Source organism: Vipera ursinii (genome assembly GCF_947247035.1).
Source record: "Vipera ursinii genome assembly, chromosome: 1".
Taxonomy (NCBI): Eukaryota; Metazoa; Chordata; class Lepidosauria; order Squamata; family Viperidae; genus Vipera; species Vipera ursinii.
Window position 1 is genome coordinate 359,534,663 of NC_139512.1, and position 18,754 is coordinate 359,553,416.

At 61.6% G+C, this 18,754-nt stretch overlaps 2 protein-coding genes across 3 annotated transcripts in view; one reads left to right on the forward strand and one right to left on the reverse strand.

The window, feature by feature from the left end:
- RPA1 (replication protein A1) overlaps positions 1-18,754 on the reverse strand; it is a 216,070-nt gene that overhangs the window by 150,856 nt on the left and 46,460 nt on the right. The gene's annotated exons all lie outside the window — the stretch shown is intronic.
- Positions 1,527-17,959, forward strand: PRPF8 (pre-mRNA processing factor 8). Of its 2 annotated transcripts, none has more exons than XM_083348317.1 (43): positions 1,527-1,639; positions 2,079-2,196; positions 2,395-2,563; positions 3,504-3,668; positions 3,764-3,982; positions 4,371-4,583; positions 4,867-4,992; positions 5,168-5,273; positions 5,665-5,855; positions 6,051-6,170; positions 6,347-6,536; positions 6,770-6,889; positions 7,047-7,181; positions 7,557-7,686; positions 8,543-8,739; positions 8,840-9,046; positions 9,136-9,299; positions 9,558-9,684; positions 9,797-9,989; positions 10,260-10,447; positions 10,533-10,771; positions 11,093-11,239; positions 11,332-11,542; positions 11,630-11,746; positions 11,839-12,086; positions 12,167-12,346; positions 12,680-12,815; positions 12,943-13,112; positions 13,206-13,335; positions 13,471-13,617; positions 13,770-13,930; positions 14,060-14,251; positions 14,421-14,658; positions 14,752-14,880; positions 14,981-15,094; positions 15,295-15,468; positions 15,584-15,777; positions 15,954-16,193; positions 16,291-16,432; positions 16,799-16,939; positions 17,130-17,269; positions 17,359-17,561; positions 17,677-17,959. In XM_083348317.1, exons 2-43 carry the CDS (start codon positions 2,097-2,099, stop codon positions 17,829-17,831), a joined length of 7,008 nt encoding a protein of 2,335 aa, XP_083204443.1. In that variant the 5' UTR covers positions 1,527-1,639; positions 2,079-2,096; the 3' UTR covers positions 17,832-17,959. The 2 variants fall into 2 exon arrangements, with proteins under 2 accessions (XP_083204443.1, XP_083204442.1); XM_083348316.1 differs by having other exon boundaries at positions 1,585-1,641; positions 2,084-2,196; positions 4,840-4,992.

Consider the following 18,754-nt stretch of genomic DNA (forward strand, 5'->3'; position numbering starts at 1 on the left):
CTTGGGAATCGTGGAAATGAAAAAGAAGCAAGGATGGATCACTATCGCTGGAGTTTTGCTGGGGTTATCACTGTCGCACAGTGATTCACCCCCCTCTCTTCCCTCCCAAGTTACAAGTGGGTCCTGCAGCTCTTCCTTCCTGCTGAGCCGAGGAAGGCTATCCAGGCATGTTTGCTGCCGTCAGCAACAGAGCCGAGGCTAGATTCCCAGGCCCGTTTCTGGGGCTGCCACCCTGATGCCACCTGCCAGTGCCTTTAGCCCACTAAGTGCCAAGTAATTGTATCTAAACCTGGGATTACAAAGCAGTTATATGATTTTTTTTGTGCGTGTAACAAGGTGTTACAAGACGTGTGTGCCCACAGTAATAAAGAAACTTTAGCGTACGCTAATTGTTTGGCCCTGCTTGGCAGGCAGGCAGCCTCTGCGGTTTGCGGAGGGGAAGTCTTTGATCCCGAAAGCCAGCAGCCTGAAGGCAAAGCGGCTGCCCAGGTGGGACCAGCCCCGTCCGTTCCCATGAAGAGAAGTGGGGACACGCAAGGATGATGCAGCTCCCAAAGGAGAGGCCACAGAGCTACCCAGATGCATCCTCGCTGTGCTCTGCAAGGAGAAAACTCAACCTCCCAGTCCGTGCAGCGGCCAGACCCCGCACTCGTTTAGGCCGATGGGGCTGCGCCCGCAAGCAACCCTCCAGCGCAAGAGCACCCAAGGAGCGCAGGGTTCGACCACCGAGCGAGGGACATCCAGGGAGGGCCTTCCAGGGCGCTCTTTCAGGAGGCAGCTGGACTTCCTGGGCTGTTCCTTGAAGACGTTTCGCTTCTCATCCAAGGAGCTTCTTCAGCTCTGACTGGGACGCTGCAGAACGGAACCAAAGAAGAACCGAGGAAGCTCCTTGGATGGGAAGCGAAACGTCTTCAAGGAACAGCCCAGGAAGTCCAGCTGCCTTTCGGAAAAAGCGCCTCCGGGGCCAGATAAAACGTTTTGCACAGGAACCGGGGCCGGTCTTCTGGCCGACGGACGGGAAGGGCCTCCGCCTCTTTGGGGCCGGTGTCCCCGGCGGAGGAGGCGGTTCCCCGACCCAGAGACCAGCGGGGCCGAAGGGGCGGCGAGGCGTTTCAGCCTCGGCAGCGCCTCCTCCCTCCGGGCCGAACCGCCCCCCCGCCCCCCCCCGGACCCCGCGCGCGGTGTGCGGATCCGGCCCAGCGGGAGGCGGAGAGGGAGCCCCTCGTGGGAGCCCGGGGCGGGGCGTCCCTCCAGGAGAGCCCCGGGCCTGCTCGGGACGAGGCCGCCGGGCCGCCACCAGCAGCCCCCTCCCCTCCCCCTCCCCCTCCCCCCCCCGGGACTGCGCCGGAGAGCGGGGGGCGGGGAGGCGAAGGGAACCGCGAACCAACGCTCTGGCCCCGCCCCGGAAGGGCTCCGATCGCTTCCGAGGCCAGCGGAGAAAGACCGTCCTTCGGAGCCGGCGCTGATTGGTCAGACCGGTCCTGGCCCTGCCCCCCCCCCACATCCGCTTCCGGAGCCCTGCGCCTGCGCACTCCCGGCGGGGATCGTGCAGAGCGGTGTTCGCCGCCGCCATTAGCGGAGTTCGAGCGCGGAGGAGCGAAGGGAGTCCCTGGTCGGAGCCCTCGCGAGGGGAAGGCAGGTGCGCCCCCTCCGGGCCAGGCCCGGCCTTTCCCTCGTCCGCGCTGCCCGGGTGGGGGGAGGCCTCCCTGCCTGCCTGCCTCCTTCCCGGCTGCCTTCGGGGAAACGGGGGGCGGCCCTGAGCTGAAGCAGGAGGAGGAGGAGGAGGAGGAGGAGGCGGGTCGCGAGGAAGCTCCGCGGGGTGGATTTGGCCCTCCGTTGGCCGTTTTCCTTGGCGGTTATCCTAGGCCTCGGTAGAGCCTTATCCGTCCCCCTGCAGACGCCTCGTAGGCTGAGCCCCCGCGTCCCCCCTGCAGTGCCGCCCGAGTCGCCGGTGCCGCCCAGGCTGCCTTGGGGGGGGCGGGGAGGGAGGCGGATCGTGGCAGCTTCACCGGAGCGGAGAGAAAGGGGCCCGCCCGCCTCCGCTCTCCGCCAGCGACGGTCTCCGCTCCTTCTCCCAGGTCGCCGCCTTCCTGACCATGGCGGGAGTGTTCCCCTTCCGGGGCCCTTGCCCCCCCCTGCCTACGCCCTTGACTCCCTTGCCTGACTACATGTCGGAGGAGAAATTGCAGGAGAAAGGTACGTGCCTCTGACGGGAAGAGGCTGTTTGAGAAGAGACCGGATAGCCGCTTGTCTGAAGGGTCTCCCGCTGGATCGGTGGGTTGGGCTAGTAGACCTCCAAGGTCCCTTCCAGCCCTGCTCTGATTCTGCTCCCGTGCTGGAAGTTGGGTGGGGGGGAACGTCAGGGATGAGCGAAGAGAGACTTTCTCCTTTCAGCCCGCAAGTGGCAACAGCTGCAGGCAAAGCGCTATGCCGAGAAGAGGAAGTTTGGCTTTGTGGACGCCCAGAAGGAGGACATGCCGCCTGAGCACGTGAGGAAGATCATCCGTGACCACGGAGACATGACCAACAGGAAATTCCGCCACGACAAGCGAGTGTATCTGGGGTGAGGCTTGGGGAAGATGCCACGGCTTGCTTGGACCGGGAGGTTGGGCAACTGCGGAAGCTGCTTTTCCACCGAGAAAAAGCCAGGCGGGAGGCTTGGCTGAGTTGCGCGCATCTCGGCTCCGTCACGTACGTTTTCATTCAGGAGATCTCCGGCTGAAGAGCACGGGAGGCTCGATCAGGACGGCGTCTGACGCTGCCCACTAGATGTCCCGAGGGGTCAGGGGCCGAGTGCCGTGGTTCAAAATGCGCTGGGCATTTTGCTGATCTGCATGTGGCCTTGACAGGGCCAGAGGAGGAAGAGAGAGGGGGCGGGCTAGTCGCACCCTATCAGATTCTTTTCGGGTTGTGAGCCTGAGGGGGTTTACAGATGGCCCCCGGACAGAGTCTCCGCGTGGGAGAATCCTTTGGAGCCCAGGAAACGCCTGCGGCAGTGGCCAGCAGTTCTTTTCCTCGGCCTCTTCAGACAGGGCATTGCGATGGAGGTCGGCCTTTGAGGTCGGCCAGGAAGCCGCAGGGACTCTAGGAGCGTGCTGTGTTGTTGTAGGCGACAATAGCAGAACCTTGGAGGCCAGCCAGAGTTCCCTGTGCCCCATCTTACCCCAAACAAAATTGAGACAGGGTTACCTTTGAGCTTTTTTCCTCACGCTTTCCCGGGACGGAGTTGTCTTTTTCCCGTAACAGTTCGTTGCCCTCTTCCCGCTTTTCCGAGGCCAAATCTACATTCTGTCCCACCAGGCTAGACCGAAGGGGATTTGTAGGTCCTTGGGCTTCTTCCTTGCAGCGAAATTCCTGCATGTTTTGAGAATTGCACTCCGGTAGCTGAGCAGGCTTTTCCCTGCATTGTAATGGCTGTGCTGGCCAACCAGAGTCCAGCAGGGGCTAGTCTAAGGCTAGGGTGGGTATCAAGTGCTTCTCCCCTCTCCCTCCCTCCCTCCCAGGGCCCTGAAGTACATGCCTCACGCAGTTCTGAAGCTCCTGGAGAACATGCCGATGCCCTGGGAGCAGATCCGTGACGTGCCTGTGCTCTACCATATCACTGGTGCCATTTCCTTCGTGAACGAGATCCCTTGGGTGATCGAGCCGGTGTACATCGCCCAGTGGGGGTAAGGGAGCCTCCCCAGCTGGCACTTGGGGGGCAGAGGAGGGCCAGGATCGGCCCCGCACCGCGGCTGATTCTTGGAACTGGATGTGTCCCAAGGTCCATGTGGATCATGATGCGACGGGAGAAGAGGGACCGGCGGCATTTCAAGCGGATGCGCTTCCCGCCCTTTGACGATGAAGAGCCCCCCCTCGACTACGCAGACAACATCCTGGACGTGGAGCCCCTGGAGGCCATCCAGCTGGAGCTGGACCCAGAGGAAGACGCTCCCGTCTTGGACTGGTTCTATGATCACCAGCCCCTGAAGGACAGCCGCAAGTGCGTACACCTACGTGTTCCCTTCCGGGGCGGGGGAGGAGTAAGAAATGGTGCCAGGTATCCCCCCTTCTCACATGCCTGGCCAGAGAACTGACGGGGTCCCAGCTCCCGGACCTGAGGTGGGCAGGGCTTGAACCCGGAGCAAGGTGTGCGGGTCCTTTGCTGGGTCAGCGAAAGGCCTTGGGTGTCTCCTGCTTCAAGGAGAGAGGCCGTCTTCAGTCCCTGCAGTTAGTGCTCCGACCTCATGGAGGGTCCAGAAGAGCTGCAGGAGTAGCCCCCGGCGCCCTCAGTTCTCCCCTGCGGAACAGAGGCTTTGTGGGGAAGGGCAGTTGCCAAATGCAGCCCCCCCTCCCACCCCAGGGACCTCACGGCCTCTTCTGGGCTGCAGGTACGTCAACGGCTCCACCTACCAGCGATGGCAGTTCACCCTCCCCATGATGTCCACCCTCTACCGCCTGGCCAACCAGCTCCTCACAGACCTCGTGGACGACAACTACTTTTACCTCTTTGACCTGAAGGCCTTTTTCACCTCCAAGGCCCTCAACATGGCCATCCCCGGGGGGCCCAAGTTTGAGCCCCTGGTTCGAGACATCAACCTGCAGTGAGTGGCAGAGATTTTGCCTCGCGGGCGTTGGGGGAATGCATGATGGGGGGTGTATGGGGGGGGCTCGCTTGCGGAACCTCCCTGCGTGACTGTCAGAATGGGCGTGGTCAGCTGAGTTTATTGGCTTGGGGAAAAAAGAGCCTGGAGGCTTCAGGGGATTTTGTGTGTGTGTGTGAGAGAGAGTGCATCCCTTGACCTCTGCTGGGATGGGGGGGCAGCCTGGGAGCCTCTGCGAGCAGCCCTCCCCCTCAAGGCAGCTCTTCCTCTTCCGGCTTCCAAGGGACGAGGACTGGAACGAGTTCAATGACATCAACAAGATCATCATCCGGCAGCCAATCCGGACGGAGTACAAGATCGCCTTCCCCTACCTCTACAACAACCTTCCCCATCACGTCCACCTCACCTGGTGAGGTCGGCGGGGGTGGGGGAGCGGAGCGGAGGGAAGGGAGAGGCGGGCTAGGAGGCTGGACGCCGCGGCCCAGCAAGGCGGCGGGTTCAGAGGTTCATCAGGCGGCCTTCAGTCCCGGTGACGGCAGCATCTGGAGAAGCTCTTCGTCCTGACAGCACTTCCTCCTCTGCAGGTATCACACCCCCAACGTGGTCTTCATCAAGACTGAGGATCCCGACCTTCCAGCTTTCTACTTTGATCCTCTCATCAACCCCATTTCACACAGACATTCGGTTAAGGTGAGACCATTGGGGGTTTTTCTCTTCCTGCCCGGTTCAGCCTCCGGAGGGACCCCAGAGGGTCTTCCGCGTAGAAACGAAAATACAGCGTACCGTAAAAGCAGCAGTTTTGGCAGTATAAGAGCCACCGTGAGGGACTAAAACAAATGAGTAATGGGTGGAAATCGGGGAAATGCTCATTTTAATAAAATTCAGAGGAACGGGAGCAGGGCTGTCAAAAGGAGGAAGAGGGACGGGTCTGACTTCCGCTCGACCGAAGGGGACGGTGGTTCTTGCGACTGGGCTCCTCCGGCCCTCGAGGGCTGCCCCCCGGCCCCCTTTCTAGCAGAGGGCTGGCCAGGGAGAGGTGGGTTTCCTCGGGGGCCTCCGTGACCGCGTCTGATCCTCCCAGAGCCAGGAGCCGCTCCCTGAGGACGACGAAGAGTTTGAGCTGCCAGAGTTTGTGGAGCCCTTCCTCAAGGAGACCCCTCTTTACACGGACAACACGGCCAACGGCATCGCCCTGCTCTGGGCTCCGCGGCCCTTTAACTTGCGCTCCGGCCGGACCCGGCGAGCCCTCGACATACCGCTGGTCAAGAACTGGTAAGTGCAACTGAGGTGGCCCAGTTTGCTTCCCGAAAGGGCTCGTCAGCCCCCTCTCCTTCTGAAGGCCCCGGATGGCTGCTCTGTTTCTCACCACCTGCCTTGGCCGAACCTGCGCTTGCCCTCCGGGGCTCTCGTTCCGCACAGGCGGAGAACTCAGAGCATTCTTTCCCCCCCTCCCCCCCCGGCTGTCAGGTACCGGGAGCACTGCCCTGCCGGACAGCCTGTGAAGGTGCGAGTCTCTTACCAGAAGCTCCTGAAGTACTACGTCCTGAACGCCCTCAAGCACAGGCCCCCCAAGGCGCAGAAGAAGAGGTGAGTGGGGGTCCTGGGAACTCAGTAGAGCCCCCCCAAGTCCCCACCCTGGTTCATTCTTGGCGTCTCCTGCTCCTTGGAAGGAGGGGGCAGCTGAGACTGGCTGGCGGGCAGAAGAGAGAGCGGGGGCCTGGGGAGACAATGGCCCGCCCAGCCCCCCCGTCTCCCGCCCCCAGGTACCTCTTCCGCTCCTTCAAGGCCACCAAGTTCTTCCAGTCCACCAAGCTGGACTGGGTGGAGGTGGGGCTGCAGGTCTGCCGCCAGGGCTACAACATGCTCAACCTTCTGATCCACCGCAAGAACCTCAACTACCTCCACCTGGACTACAACTTCAACCTGAAGCCTGTCAAGACCCTCACCACCAAGGTGCCTCCCCCTTCCTTTGCCCCTTAGCGGCAGCAGGGATAGGTCAGCTCCCCCCCCAACGCCCTTGGCCGGGACCTCGCGGTGTTTTGCACATCCCCCCAGTCCTGCTTTCAGGCAACCGCGCCCGGGGGTGGGAGGCAGAGGAACCCACTGGGACTGTCCCTGCTGGACCCCCCCCTCCTCCTCCTCCAGGTTCCCCAGTGCCCCCTGCTGAGGGTGTCTCCTCTCGGCAGGAAAGGAAGAAGTCTCGCTTTGGCAACGCCTTCCACCTGTGCCGTGAGGTGCTGCGTCTGACCAAGCTGGTGGTGGACAGCCACGTCCAGTACAGGCTAGGAAACGTGGATGCCTTCCAGGTGGGTGGTGCCCTCCTGCTGAATGCCAGGGTCCTGGGAGGCCCTGGGTCACCCTGCCAGCCCTGCACCTGGCCCAGAGAGCACCGAGCCCCCCGCCCCCCAGCTGAACCCTGGGCTGGGCGCAGTCTCTAAGCCTTGCTGCCACCTCTCCCCACAGCTGGCAGACGGCCTCCAGTACATCTTTGCTCACGTCGGGCAGCTGACGGGGATGTACCGGTACAAATACAAACTCATGAGGCAGATCCGGATGTGCAAGGACCTCAAGCACCTCATCTATTACCGCTTCAACACAGTGAGTGCAGCTGAGCCACGGGGAGATTTAGCCCCTGCTGGGATCCCAAGAGGCTCCCCCGTTTACCGGAAATAAATACTCTGTAAAAATAGTTAAGTCGCTCGAGTGCAGAATCGTTAACGGGGTGGGGGGTCTCCTGAACAGCTCTGTAATTTCCAGGAGGTCAACCTGGCTTCAGAGGGGAGCCTTTTCTGACACACGGGCACTACAGCAGGTGAATCTCACGGGTGGGGTGCTACTGGCCCTCTCCCCCAGCCTGGGACCCGCACGTCAGGTGGGCCCATTCCGCTCCAGGCAGTTGCGAGGGTACTTGGGCGTCAGGCCGTGTCCGGAGGTCCCCATGAAACCGACTGGGCGCTTCCTTCCCTCGTGTAGGGGCCGGTGGGGAAGGGCCCCGGCTGCGGTTTCTGGGCTCCAGGCTGGCGCGTGTGGCTCTTCTTCATGAGAGGGATTACGCCTCTGCTGGAGCGCTGGCTCGGGAACCTCCTGGCCAGGCAGTTTGAAGGTAAGCAGAGCCTCTCTGGCGGCTGCCTTTAGTCGGGCCATTCAGGCCTCCTTGAGCAGCCCCATCGGGGGGGGGGAAACGAGAGACGGGGGTCGGCAAAATGCCCCCTCGTGAATCCTCAAACGGCCTTGGGTCGTTTGTGAACCTGTAGGGTTTTTTTCCTGGAAGGATTTCCTATAGTTTTACTAATTCTTCAGAAGCGTCACAGGGTTAGGGTTAGCTCTGGAAACAGTTGGCTTCCAAGTCCACGCCTCCTCCCCGGCCCGATGCTAATAGCTCCCGGGCACCAGGTCCCATGCTCCACTGCCTCTCCTGCCTGGCGTGGTTAGAGATCTGTAACTGAGTAGCTTCGCCCCAGGCGACGCTGAGCATCAGGAGAGAGAAGAGCCAATCCTTTGGCATTCTCTAGTGGTGAGCCCTGGGCTTGGCCCCTCCCTTGCCACTGCTCTAGATTGGAAGTGGCCCCTCAGGAAAGAGGGGGGCTCCTCGGGAAGAGCGGCCTCACTCCCCACCTTCACTGCTGGCTTGGAAGCCGTCACAAGACCAGCCAAGGCAACTTGCTGTGAATCCTGGCTGGGTAAATTTCATCCAGGACACTCTCCAGCTCTAGCCCAAAATAGATTCTGCCTCAGATGGACAAGTTGGTGCAATTCTCGCCCGTTTCCCTTGCTGCTTCGGTGCTGTAGTTGATCCCTTTTTTCTCTAAAAATCCTAAAAGTCCTTCCAAATCGACCCTGAATCCTAGAGACGCCGAGAGCTTTTCTGCCACCCTGGGGAGATCCAGCGGCCTCCTGGGAGGTCCAAGGAGCCACCAGGTAGGGGATCTGTTCTTCATCCTTCCTTTCCTTCCTTCCAGGCCGCCACTCAAAGGGGGTGGCCAAGACGGTCACCAAGCAGCGGGTAGAGTCCCACTTTGACCTGGAGCTGCGGGCGGCAGTGATGCACGATATCCTGGACATGATGCCTGAGGGGATCAAGCAGAACAAGGCCCGGACCATCCTGCAGCACCTGAGCGAAGCCTGGCGGTGCTGGAAGGCCAATATCCCTTGGAAGGCAAGTCCCCGAGGCCCCCGCCCCTCCCTTCCTCCCTCCACCCCGTGGAGCCGACCGTTCAGGGGGTGCAACTTCTCCGTTTCCTCCTCTCCCACTGCAGGTCCCGGGGCTGCCAACACCCATCGAGAACATGATCTTGCGGTACGTGAAGGCCAAAGCCGACTGGTGGACCAACACAGCGCACTACAACCGGGAGCGCATCCGCCGCGGGGCCACTGTGGACAAGACGGTCTGCAAGAAGAACCTGGGCCGCCTGACTCGCCTCTACCTGAAGGCCGAGCAGGAGAGGCAGCACAACTACCTGAAGGTGGGCAGCCACTCGGGCCCCTCGCCGGGGGAGGCAGGCCGACGTGCCGTGGGTGGCCTGGCTTTGACCCTGCCGTGCTTCGTCTGCAGGACGGTCCGTACATCACCGCAGAGGAGGCCGTGGCCGTTTACACCACCACGGTGCACTGGCTGGAGAGCCGGCGCTTCTCCCCGATCCCTTTCCCTCCTCTCTCCTACAAACACGACACCAAGCTCCTGATCTTGGCTCTGGAGAGGCTGAAGGAGGCTTACAGGTACCCTGAGGAGGGAGGGGGCGTGTGGTACTTAGGGGTGGGGTGCTCGGGGTCACACAACGCAGCACCCAGGCGTTCTGTCAAAAGGCCTGCTTTGTTTGTACCCCAACTCTTTTCCGCGCTGAGCTTATCGCCTGCACGTGCGTTCTCTTATGTCCGGGAGATCATGTGGCAGGAGGTCCCACCGGCTTCCCCTGCCTCCTGGCTTGCTTCCCGGCGCTCTCTCTGAAGAGGTCTGAGTGCACTTCCTTCCCCCAGCGTGAAGTCTCGTCTGAACCAGTCCCAGCGGGAGGAGCTGGGCCTGATCGAGCAGGCCTATGACAACCCTCACGAGGCCCTTTCACGCATCAAGCGGCACCTGCTCACCCAGCGGGCCTTCAAGGAGGTGAGCAAGAGGGCAAGAGGACAGGGCGGCCTCGGTCGGGTTTCACAGCAGGGCGTGGCTGCCTACCAGAGCCTCACGCACGAGTGCCCTGACCAGCGCCTTCCTTGGCTAGGTGGGCATCGAGTTTATGGACCTCTACAGCCACCTGGTCCCCGTTTATGACGTGGAGCCCCTGGAGAAGATCACAGATGCCTACCTGGACCAATACCTGTGGTACGAGGCAGACAAGAGACGTCTCTTCCCTCCCTGGATCAAGCCAGCTGACACAGAGCCCCCTCCGCTGCTGGTATACAAGTGGTGCCAGGGTGAGTCTGGGCGTGGGCTCCCACGGGCAAAACCGCCCCTCCCTTCCTAAGACTGGGTGGCGTAAGCTGAGAGACGGCGACGGGGGCTTGACCCGGTGGTTGTGGAGGGAGGAAAGGGCTGGATGGTCCAGGCTGGAAGTGTCGAGTTGTCCTGGGACGGCAGAGAAGGACGTGACCGGCCAGCCTGTGGCCCCCTCTGGCTGCAGGGTGCCAAGGGGGCCCTTCCTCCCTTGCAATCTTCCTCCCTTGCAATCTTTCGGGGGCTTCCAGGGATCAACAACCTGCAGGACGTGTGGGAGACCAGCGAAGGGGAGTGCAATGTGATGCTGGAGTCCCGCTTTGAGAAGATGTACGAGAAGATCGACTTGACGCTGCTCAACAGGCTGCTGCGTCTGATTGTCGACCACAACATTGCCGACTACATGACAGCCAAGAACAACGTGGTCATCAACTACAAGGTAGGCTAAGTGGGCTGCTGGCCTCCTGGCGCAGGTGTAACCCCGGAGGCGCCCTTGACCCTCTCCTTCCCCCCCTCCCCCCCAGGACATGAACCACACCAACTCCTACGGGATCATCCGGGGCCTGCAGTTCGCCTCCTTCATCGTCCAGTACTACGGGCTGGTGATGGACCTGCTGGTGCTTGGCCTGCACCGGGCCAGTGAGATGGCCGGGCCCCCGCAGATGCCCAACGACTTCCTCAGCTTCCAGGACCTGGCCACAGAGGTGGCCCACCCGATACGCCTGTTCTGCAGATACATCGACCGCATCCACATCTTCTTCAGGTGCCAAATTGGGGGGTGGGGGGCACCTGGCAGGGATGGCATGTTTCTGAATTGACACACACACACACACACACACACACACACACACACACACACAGTGCACATTTCCCACCAGTTGGTTGTGGGTGGCCCTCGACTCTGTTCACGTTAATTCTCAGCAACTGGTTGGGCTGCTTTGACTGTCCAGCCTGCTTGCTGTCCCATTTGGCCAGCATGGGGGGTATCACAGAGCAGTGGGGGTACTCCTGGGCCCCAGCCCCCTCCTTATCTCCAGGGACAGTGCGCGGAGAGGGTTGACGCCTCTGGGCTGCCATTCTGCAGGTTCAGCGCGGATGAGGCCAGGGACCTGATCCAGCGCTATCTGACTGAGCACCCAGATCCAAACAACGAGAACATTGTGGGCTACAACAACAAGAAGTGCTGGCCTCGTGATGCTCGCATGCGCCTCATGAAGCATGACGTTAACCTGTGAGTGTGTGGCCGGCGGGGTGGCTGCCCTCCTGCTGCCCCCGGGTGGGGCTGGAGGGCCAGCCCGTAAACTCGCCTCTTCCCCTTGGCAGGGGCCGCGCCGTCTTCTGGGACATCAAGAACCGGCTGCCGCGCTCCGTCACCACCGTGCAGTGGGAGAACAGCTTTGTGTCCGTGTACAGCAAGGACAACCCGAACCTGCTCTTCAACATGTGCGGCTTTGAATGTCGCATCCTGCCCAAGTGCCGGACGAGCTACGAAGAGTTCACCCACAAGGACGGCGTGTGGAACTTGCAGAACGAGGTGGGCGGCCTCCGGAGAGGGTTTTCCTTCTGGGGGGGGGAGCTGGCAAAGTGCCCCCCCAACGCTCATTGCTCTCTGCTCTTGTAGGTGACCAAGGAACGCACCGCACAGTGTTTCTTGCGAGTGGATGACGAGTCCATGCAGAGGTTCCACAACCGGGTCAGGCAGATCCTGATGGCCTCAGGGTCCACCACCTTCACCAAGGTAGGGAGGCTGGTTGTGGGAGGAGGTCTCGGCTCAGACCCAGGCAGGGGGAGTGCCGAGCTCCCGTCCTCCCTCTCCTCTCCCACTGGCAGATCGTGAACAAGTGGAACACGGCCCTGATCGGCTTGATGACCTACTTCCGAGAGGCCGTGGTGAACACGCAGGAGCTGTTGGACTTGCTGGTGAAGTGCGAGAACAAAATCCAGACTCGGATCAAGATTGGCCTGAACTCCAAGATGCCCAGCCGCTTCCCGCCCGTGGTCTTCTACACCCCCAAGGAGCTTGGGGGGCTGGGCATGCTGTCCATGGGCCACGTCCTGATCCCTCAGTCGGACCTCAGGTGAGGAGGCGGCTGCTCTGTCTGCCGGTGGGGAGGGCCGGTCTCAGCCCCTGGGTTGAGACAGTCGCTCTGCTCCTCAGGTGGTCCAAGCAGACAGACGTGGGCATCACCCACTTCCGGTCCGGGATGAGCCACGAGGAGGACCAGCTGATCCCCAACCTGTACCGGTACATCCAGCCGTGGGAGAGCGAGTTCATTGACTCCCAGCGGGTGTGGGCCGAATACGCCCTCAAGCGGCAGGAGGCCATCGCTCAGAACAGGTGGGCCGCGGGGACGCAGACCTTCGGGCAGGGAGGAAGATGCCCCTTGGGCAGACTGGGCAGAGGGAGGAGAGCTCTGGCCGGGTGATGGGCCCCTGGGGGGGCTAATGCAGGATTTGCACACTGGCCTTAAAGTAGGTCTTGAACTCGTCCGTGTAACGTGACGCGATCCGAAGGGGCTGGCTCTGTAAATTGTTCCAGGCTCAGAAAAAGTTAGCCCAGGTTGAAAGGGACTGAATGCAGCCGGTGGGTCTTCCCTGGGCCTGGTGGGGCCTGTGGCGCAGATCAGGCAGCCTCTGGTTCAGCCAGCCTGGTCCCTTCTCCCTGCCGCAGGCGTCTGACTCTGGAGGACCTGGAGGACTCGTGGGACAGGGGCATTCCTCGCATCAACACCCTCTTCCAAAAGGACCGGCACACGCTGGCCTACGACAAGGGCTGGAGAGTCAGGACGGATTTCAAGCAGTACCAGGTTTGTGCATGCCCCCTCGCCTCCCAGCATGCCCGCTCCTGATAGCTGGTGGTGTGGAAGTCGTGGGGCTCCCAGGGCTGCCAGCTCTGTGGCCCCTCCCCAGGCCCTTTCTCTCTCCCCCCCCCAGGTGCTGAAGCAGAACCCCTTCTGGTGGACCCACCAGCGCCACGACGGGAAGCTTTGGAACCTGAACAACTACCGCACGGACATGATCCAGGCCCTGGGAGGAGTGGAGGGCATCCTGGAGCACACGCTCTTCAAGGGCACCTACTTCCCCACCTGGGAGGGACTCTTCTGGTGAGGAGGAGCGCTCCGTGCCGTGGCCTCTGGGGGGTGGGGGGGCTGCGGGCAGCTCCTGGCCTGATGCGTTCTGCTCTCCTGTCCACCCAGGGAAAAAGCCAGCGGCTTTGAGGAGTCCATGAAGTGGAAGAAGCTGACCAATGCCCAGCGCTCGGGTCTCAACCAGATCCCTAATCGAAGGTTCACCCTCTGGTGGTCTCCCACCATCAACAGGGCCAACGTGAGTCATGCTCCCGTCCGGTGTGGCAGGGGGGGGTGTCCCTCTGGATCGGGCCTGCAAGGGGGGGGTCAGTGGAAAGAGAGCCTCTGGATTGAAGCTCAATGAGGCCTCACCTCTCTCCCCCCCACCCGGCAGGTGTACGTGGGCTTCCAGGTGCAGCTGGACCTGACTGGCATCTTCATGCACGGCAAGATCCCCACGCTGAAGATCTCCCTGATCCAGATCTTCCGGGCTCACCTGTGGCAGAAGATCCACGAGAGCATCGTCATGGACCTCTGCCAGGTGAGGGGGGACCCTTTGGCTCTCCTGGGCGGGAGGCTCCGGAGCCCTGCAAAAGGCAGCCCCAGGTGGCTGAGCTCCTCCACAGGAGCTCAGGCCCCCTCCCCCCACTCGCTGTCAAACCCCCCCTCCTCCTCCCCCCTCTCCGGTTCCAGGTGTTTGACCAGGAGCTGGACGCCTTGGAGATTGAGACCGTGCAGAAGGAGACCATCCACCCCAGGAAGTCCTACAAGATGAACTCCTCCTGCGCGGACATCCTCCTCTTCGCCTCCTACAAGTGGAACGTCTCCCGGCCGTCCCTGCTGGCCGACTCCAAGTAAGCCCCTTGGGGCTGGAGGGGGGAGACGGGGGCTCCTCCCCTGCTGCCCTGCCTGCTTCCCCCATGCTGATGGCCTCCCGCCCTTCCTCCTCCTCCTCCTCCTCCTCCTCCACTGCTGCCACCCAGGGACGTGATGGACAGTACCACCACCCAGAAGTACTGGATCGACATCCAGCTGCGTTGGGGAGACTACGATTCACACGACATTGAGCGTTACGCCCGGGCAAAGTTCCTGGACTACACGACAGACAACATGAGCATCTACCCCTCCCCCACCGGGGTCCTCATTGCCATTGACCTGGCCTACAACCTGCACAGGTGAGGGGGGCAGGGATCTACCAGCAGGCTCGGTGGGTCAGCCAGAGTGGCGTTAGGGCACGGTCACCTTTGGGCCTGGTATGGAAGAGGCAGGTTCCCTTTGTGTGTGTGTCTGTCCGTGTGTGTCCCTGCCCTCAGGGACTCGTTCTGTTCCCCGCCCCCCTCCCAGCGCCTACGGAAACTGGTTCCCCGGAAGCAAGCCCCTGATCCAGCAGGCCATGGCCAAGATCATGAAGGCCAACCCAGCCTTGTACGTGCTGAGGGAGCGCATCCGCAAGGGGCTGCAGCTCTACTCCTCGGAGCCCACCGAGCCCTACCTGTCCTCCCAGAACTACGGGGAGCTCTTCTCCAACCAGATCATCTGGTTTGTGGATGACACCAACGTCTACAGGGTCACCATCCACAAGGTGAGGGGCAGGGGGGGGTCTGGGCTCCCCCTCCCTGGCACGTGGAGGGCGGGGGAGGGGCTGGGCACCTTCTGACCAGCAGCTGCTCCTTAGACCTTTGAAGGAAACTTGACCACCAAGCCAATCAACGGGGCCATCTTCATCTTCAACCCTCGGACCGGGCAGCTCTTCCTGAAGATCATCCACACTTCTGTTTGGGCTGGGCAAAAGCGCTTGGGCCAGGTGAGGTCTTGGCCCCTGTTCCCTTGGGGGAGGGAGGGAGGGAGGGAAGCCTGGATCCCTCCCGGCCCTCGCTCATCCCGCTCGCTGCCCCCCTTGCCAGCTGGCCAAGTGGAAGACCGCAGAGGAGGTGGCGGCTCTGATCCGGTCCCTGCCTGTGGAGGAGCAGCCCAAGCAGATCATCGTCACCCGGAAGGGCATGTTGGACCCTTTGGAGGTAGGCTGAGGGGCAGGAGAGGAAGGGGAGCCCCTGGGGGGCTGAGCTGCCACATCGGGGGAGGGATGGGACGGAGGCAGCGCCGCCACCTCCTCCTCCTCCTCCAGTTGGATCTGTGGCCGTAGCCTGGAGCTCTGGACAGTGACCGGCAGGAGCCCTAATCCCCACCCTCCCCTGGGGGGCCTTTTCTCCCCCGCCAGGTGCACTTGCTGGACTTCCCCAACATCGTGATCAAAGGCTCAGAACTGCAGCTGCCCTTCCAGGCCTGCCTGAAGGTGGAGAAGTTTGGGGACCTCATCTTGAAGGCGACAGAACCCCAGATGGTCCTCTTCAACCTTTACGATGACTGGCTGAAGACCATCTCTTCCTACACGGTGAGCCTCCTGGCCGTTCCCACACGGGCGCGCTGGGAGGGCCGGCTGGACGTGAGCCAGCCTCTGCCCCCCTGGTGCGCGTGGGATGCCAATCCCGTTTCCCCCCCTCCCCCAGGCCTTTTCCCGCCTGATCCTCATCCTGCGGGCGCTGCACGTGAACAACGATCGGGCCAAAGTCATCTTGAAGCCGGACAAGACCACCATCACCGAGCCTCATCACATCTGGCCCACCTTGACTGACGAGGAGTGGATCAAAGTGGAGGTGCAGCTGAAGGACCTGATCTTGGCCGACTACGGCAAGAAGAACAAGTAGGTGGCCGCGTGGCTCTCTCGACCTCCCCTGGTGGCACGGAGGGGGGTCCCGGCCTGCCTGCCAGCCAGCTTGAGGCCAGGGGAATCTCCACCGGCACCCCGAAGCCCTTAGGGTGGTGCTCCGAAGGCTTCGGTCGGCCAGCCCTGACCTTTTCCTGCTCGCTCTTTGCCAGCGTGAATGTGGCTTCCTTGACCCAGTCAGAGATCCGGGACATCATTCTGGGCATGGAGATCTCGGCCCCCTCCCAGCAGCGGCAGCAGATCGCGGAGATCGAGAAGCAGACCAAGGAGCAGAGCCAGCTGACGGCCACCCAGACGCGGACGGTCAACAAGCACGGCGACGAGATCATCACCTCCACCACCAGCAATTACGAGACCCAGACCTTCTCCTCCAAGACCGAGTGGCGGGTCAGGTGGGCGGCGGAAGCCCGGAGGGAGGGGGGCTGCCTCCCCACCCTCCTCAGGTGCCGCTTGGAGCAGGCGGTCACCCACTTCGCTTCCTCCCCCCAGGGCCATCTCCGCGGCCAACCTGCACCTGCGGACCAACCACATCTATGTCTCCTCGGACGACATCAAGGAGACTGGCTACACCTACATCCTGCCCAAGAACGTCCTGAAGAAGTTCATCTGCATCTCCGACCTGCGAGCTCAGGTGCCCCTGGCTGCCCTCTCCAGCCAGGCCTCCTTGACCCTTTCCAGGGGGCCGTCTCCTCTGGCCTTCTCGGTTTTAGCTCAAGAGCCTCACTCCTCTCTTCTCTGCTGCATCCAGTTTTCGACTCGAGTGGGCCCTTGCAAGGGGAGGACAAGGCCAAAACGGCCAGGGCCTCCTTGACTGAGCCGTGCCTGAGGGTGCCACAAAGAGTGCCCGCACACTCTGCAGGGGCAGCCCAGATGCTTTGTCCCTTCACACATCCCAGGAGTTCAGCCGAGTTCCTGGTGCAGCCCGGCCTGCCTCCCTCCCTCTGCCAAGACCCTCGGCTGCGAGTGGCCAGGTGACCCGGCCTCCCTCTCCCCCCAGATTGCAGGGTACCTCTATGGGGTGAGTCCCCCAGACAACCCCCAGGTGAAGGAGATCCGGTGTATTGTGATGGTGCCTCAGTGGGGAACCCACCAGACAGTCCACTTGCCCGGCCAGCTGCCCCAGCATGAGTACCTCAAGGCAAGTAATCTCTTTGGGGTGCCCCAGGTTTGTGGGGGGGGGGTGTGGCAGGGACCTTTTGTTTCTCCAGAGGAGGCAGTTGGGCACTTCCATCTTGCTGCGAGTGCCCCATTGGGGGGGGGGGCAGCAGGTAGGCAGGACCTCCGTGCTCTTGACCCTGCTTGACCCGCGGCTTCTGCCCCAAACGCAGGAAATGGAGCCCCTGGGGTGGATTCACACCCAGCCCAACGAGTCTCCCCAGCTCTCCCCACAGGACGTCACCACCCACGCCAAAGTCATGGCCGAGAACCCCTCCTGGGACGGGGAGAAGACCATCATCATCACCTGCAGGTGACTCCGGGCGCTCGCTCGTCTGCTGGGGGGGGAGAGCCCCAGAGTCGATCCCCTCCCCCTTTGCTGACCGGCCCCTTCTCTCGCAGCTTCACTCCCGGCTCCTGCACCCTGACGGCCTACAAGCTGACCCCCAGCGGCTACGAGTGGGGCCGGCAGAACACGGACAAGGGCAATAACCCCAAGGGCTACCTGCCCTCCCACTACGAGCGGGTGCAGATGCTGCTCTCCGACCGATTCCTCGGCTTCTTCATGGTGCCGGCCCAGGCCTCCTGGAACTACAACTTCATGGGTGAGTGCGGAGCCCTCCCGTGGGTCCTGATGGGGGGCCCGAGGCATGGCAGGGGCGGGAGGGCGCGTGAGGCTGCCTTCGGGCTCTAGAGCAGGACCCTCCTCCTCCCTTGCAGGCGTCCGGCACGACCCCAACATGAAGTACGAGCTGCAGCTGGCCAACCCGAAGGAGTTCTACCACGAGGTCCATCGCCCCTCCCACTTCCTCAACTTTGCCCTCCTGCAGGAGGGGGAGGTCTACTCAGCCGACCGGGAGGACCTCTACGCCTAGCCTGCCCCCCACCTCCTGATTACCCCCTCCCCGCCCGATGTCGTTGGGCTCCTCTGAAAGTGTTTCTGTTTAGTGTCGAGTGTCCTCGTGGCGTTTCAGTTGTTTAATAAAATTTTGTATACTGTAAAGGTGTTTTTTTATTGAAAAGTTTTACAGTACATTTTTGAATACAAAACCCCTCCCATCCCCCTCCCCTCTCCCCAAACCTCCCCAACTCTCCCCTCCCCTCCCCCCCCCAACTTCCCAGAGCTAAATACAGGGTATAAAAATACAAACATAATCTAAAATATGCAAACAACAATAAAATATTAAATTCTATCGCACTTTAACTCTTAATAAAATAACTACAAGCTAGTTATACATCATATAAATCCACTACTTATTCGAATGCTAAGTGAAACTTTTTAGTCCCATATTTATTCTGGATATACTCGATCCATCTTCTCCACTCCACAATACAATGTAAAGGTGTGTCTTTTGTGGAACCTCTCCGCTGCTCGCCTCCCCCCCCCAACACTCAGCTCAGTTTTCAGGGAGGGTAGAAAAGGGGAGCGGAGTAACCAGAGTGAGGTTCTAGCGCCTGCGGGTCCAGACCGGCCCCCTTCCTTCCTTCCCACCGGGAGGCTGGCAGGACTTGGGAAAGATTCCCAGCGGAGCCGCCATGGGCAAGGAATGGAGCCCTTTGCCGTTCTTGGGGGTGTCTGGGCTGGAGCCCCTCCTTGGAGGGAAATGCCACTTTTGCTTCTTTTCGAAAGTGAAAGCAGTCACAGGCACACACAGAGGGACAAAAACACACCCTTTCCGAGCACTTGCGCTGCTTCTCACGCGGGGATTTTGGCTTTGCACCAGACTCCGGCGGCTTCACCGCCCTCCGCGCGCTCGGTTCGGATACGCCCCGCCCCGAGCAGCACGGCCGGGCCAGC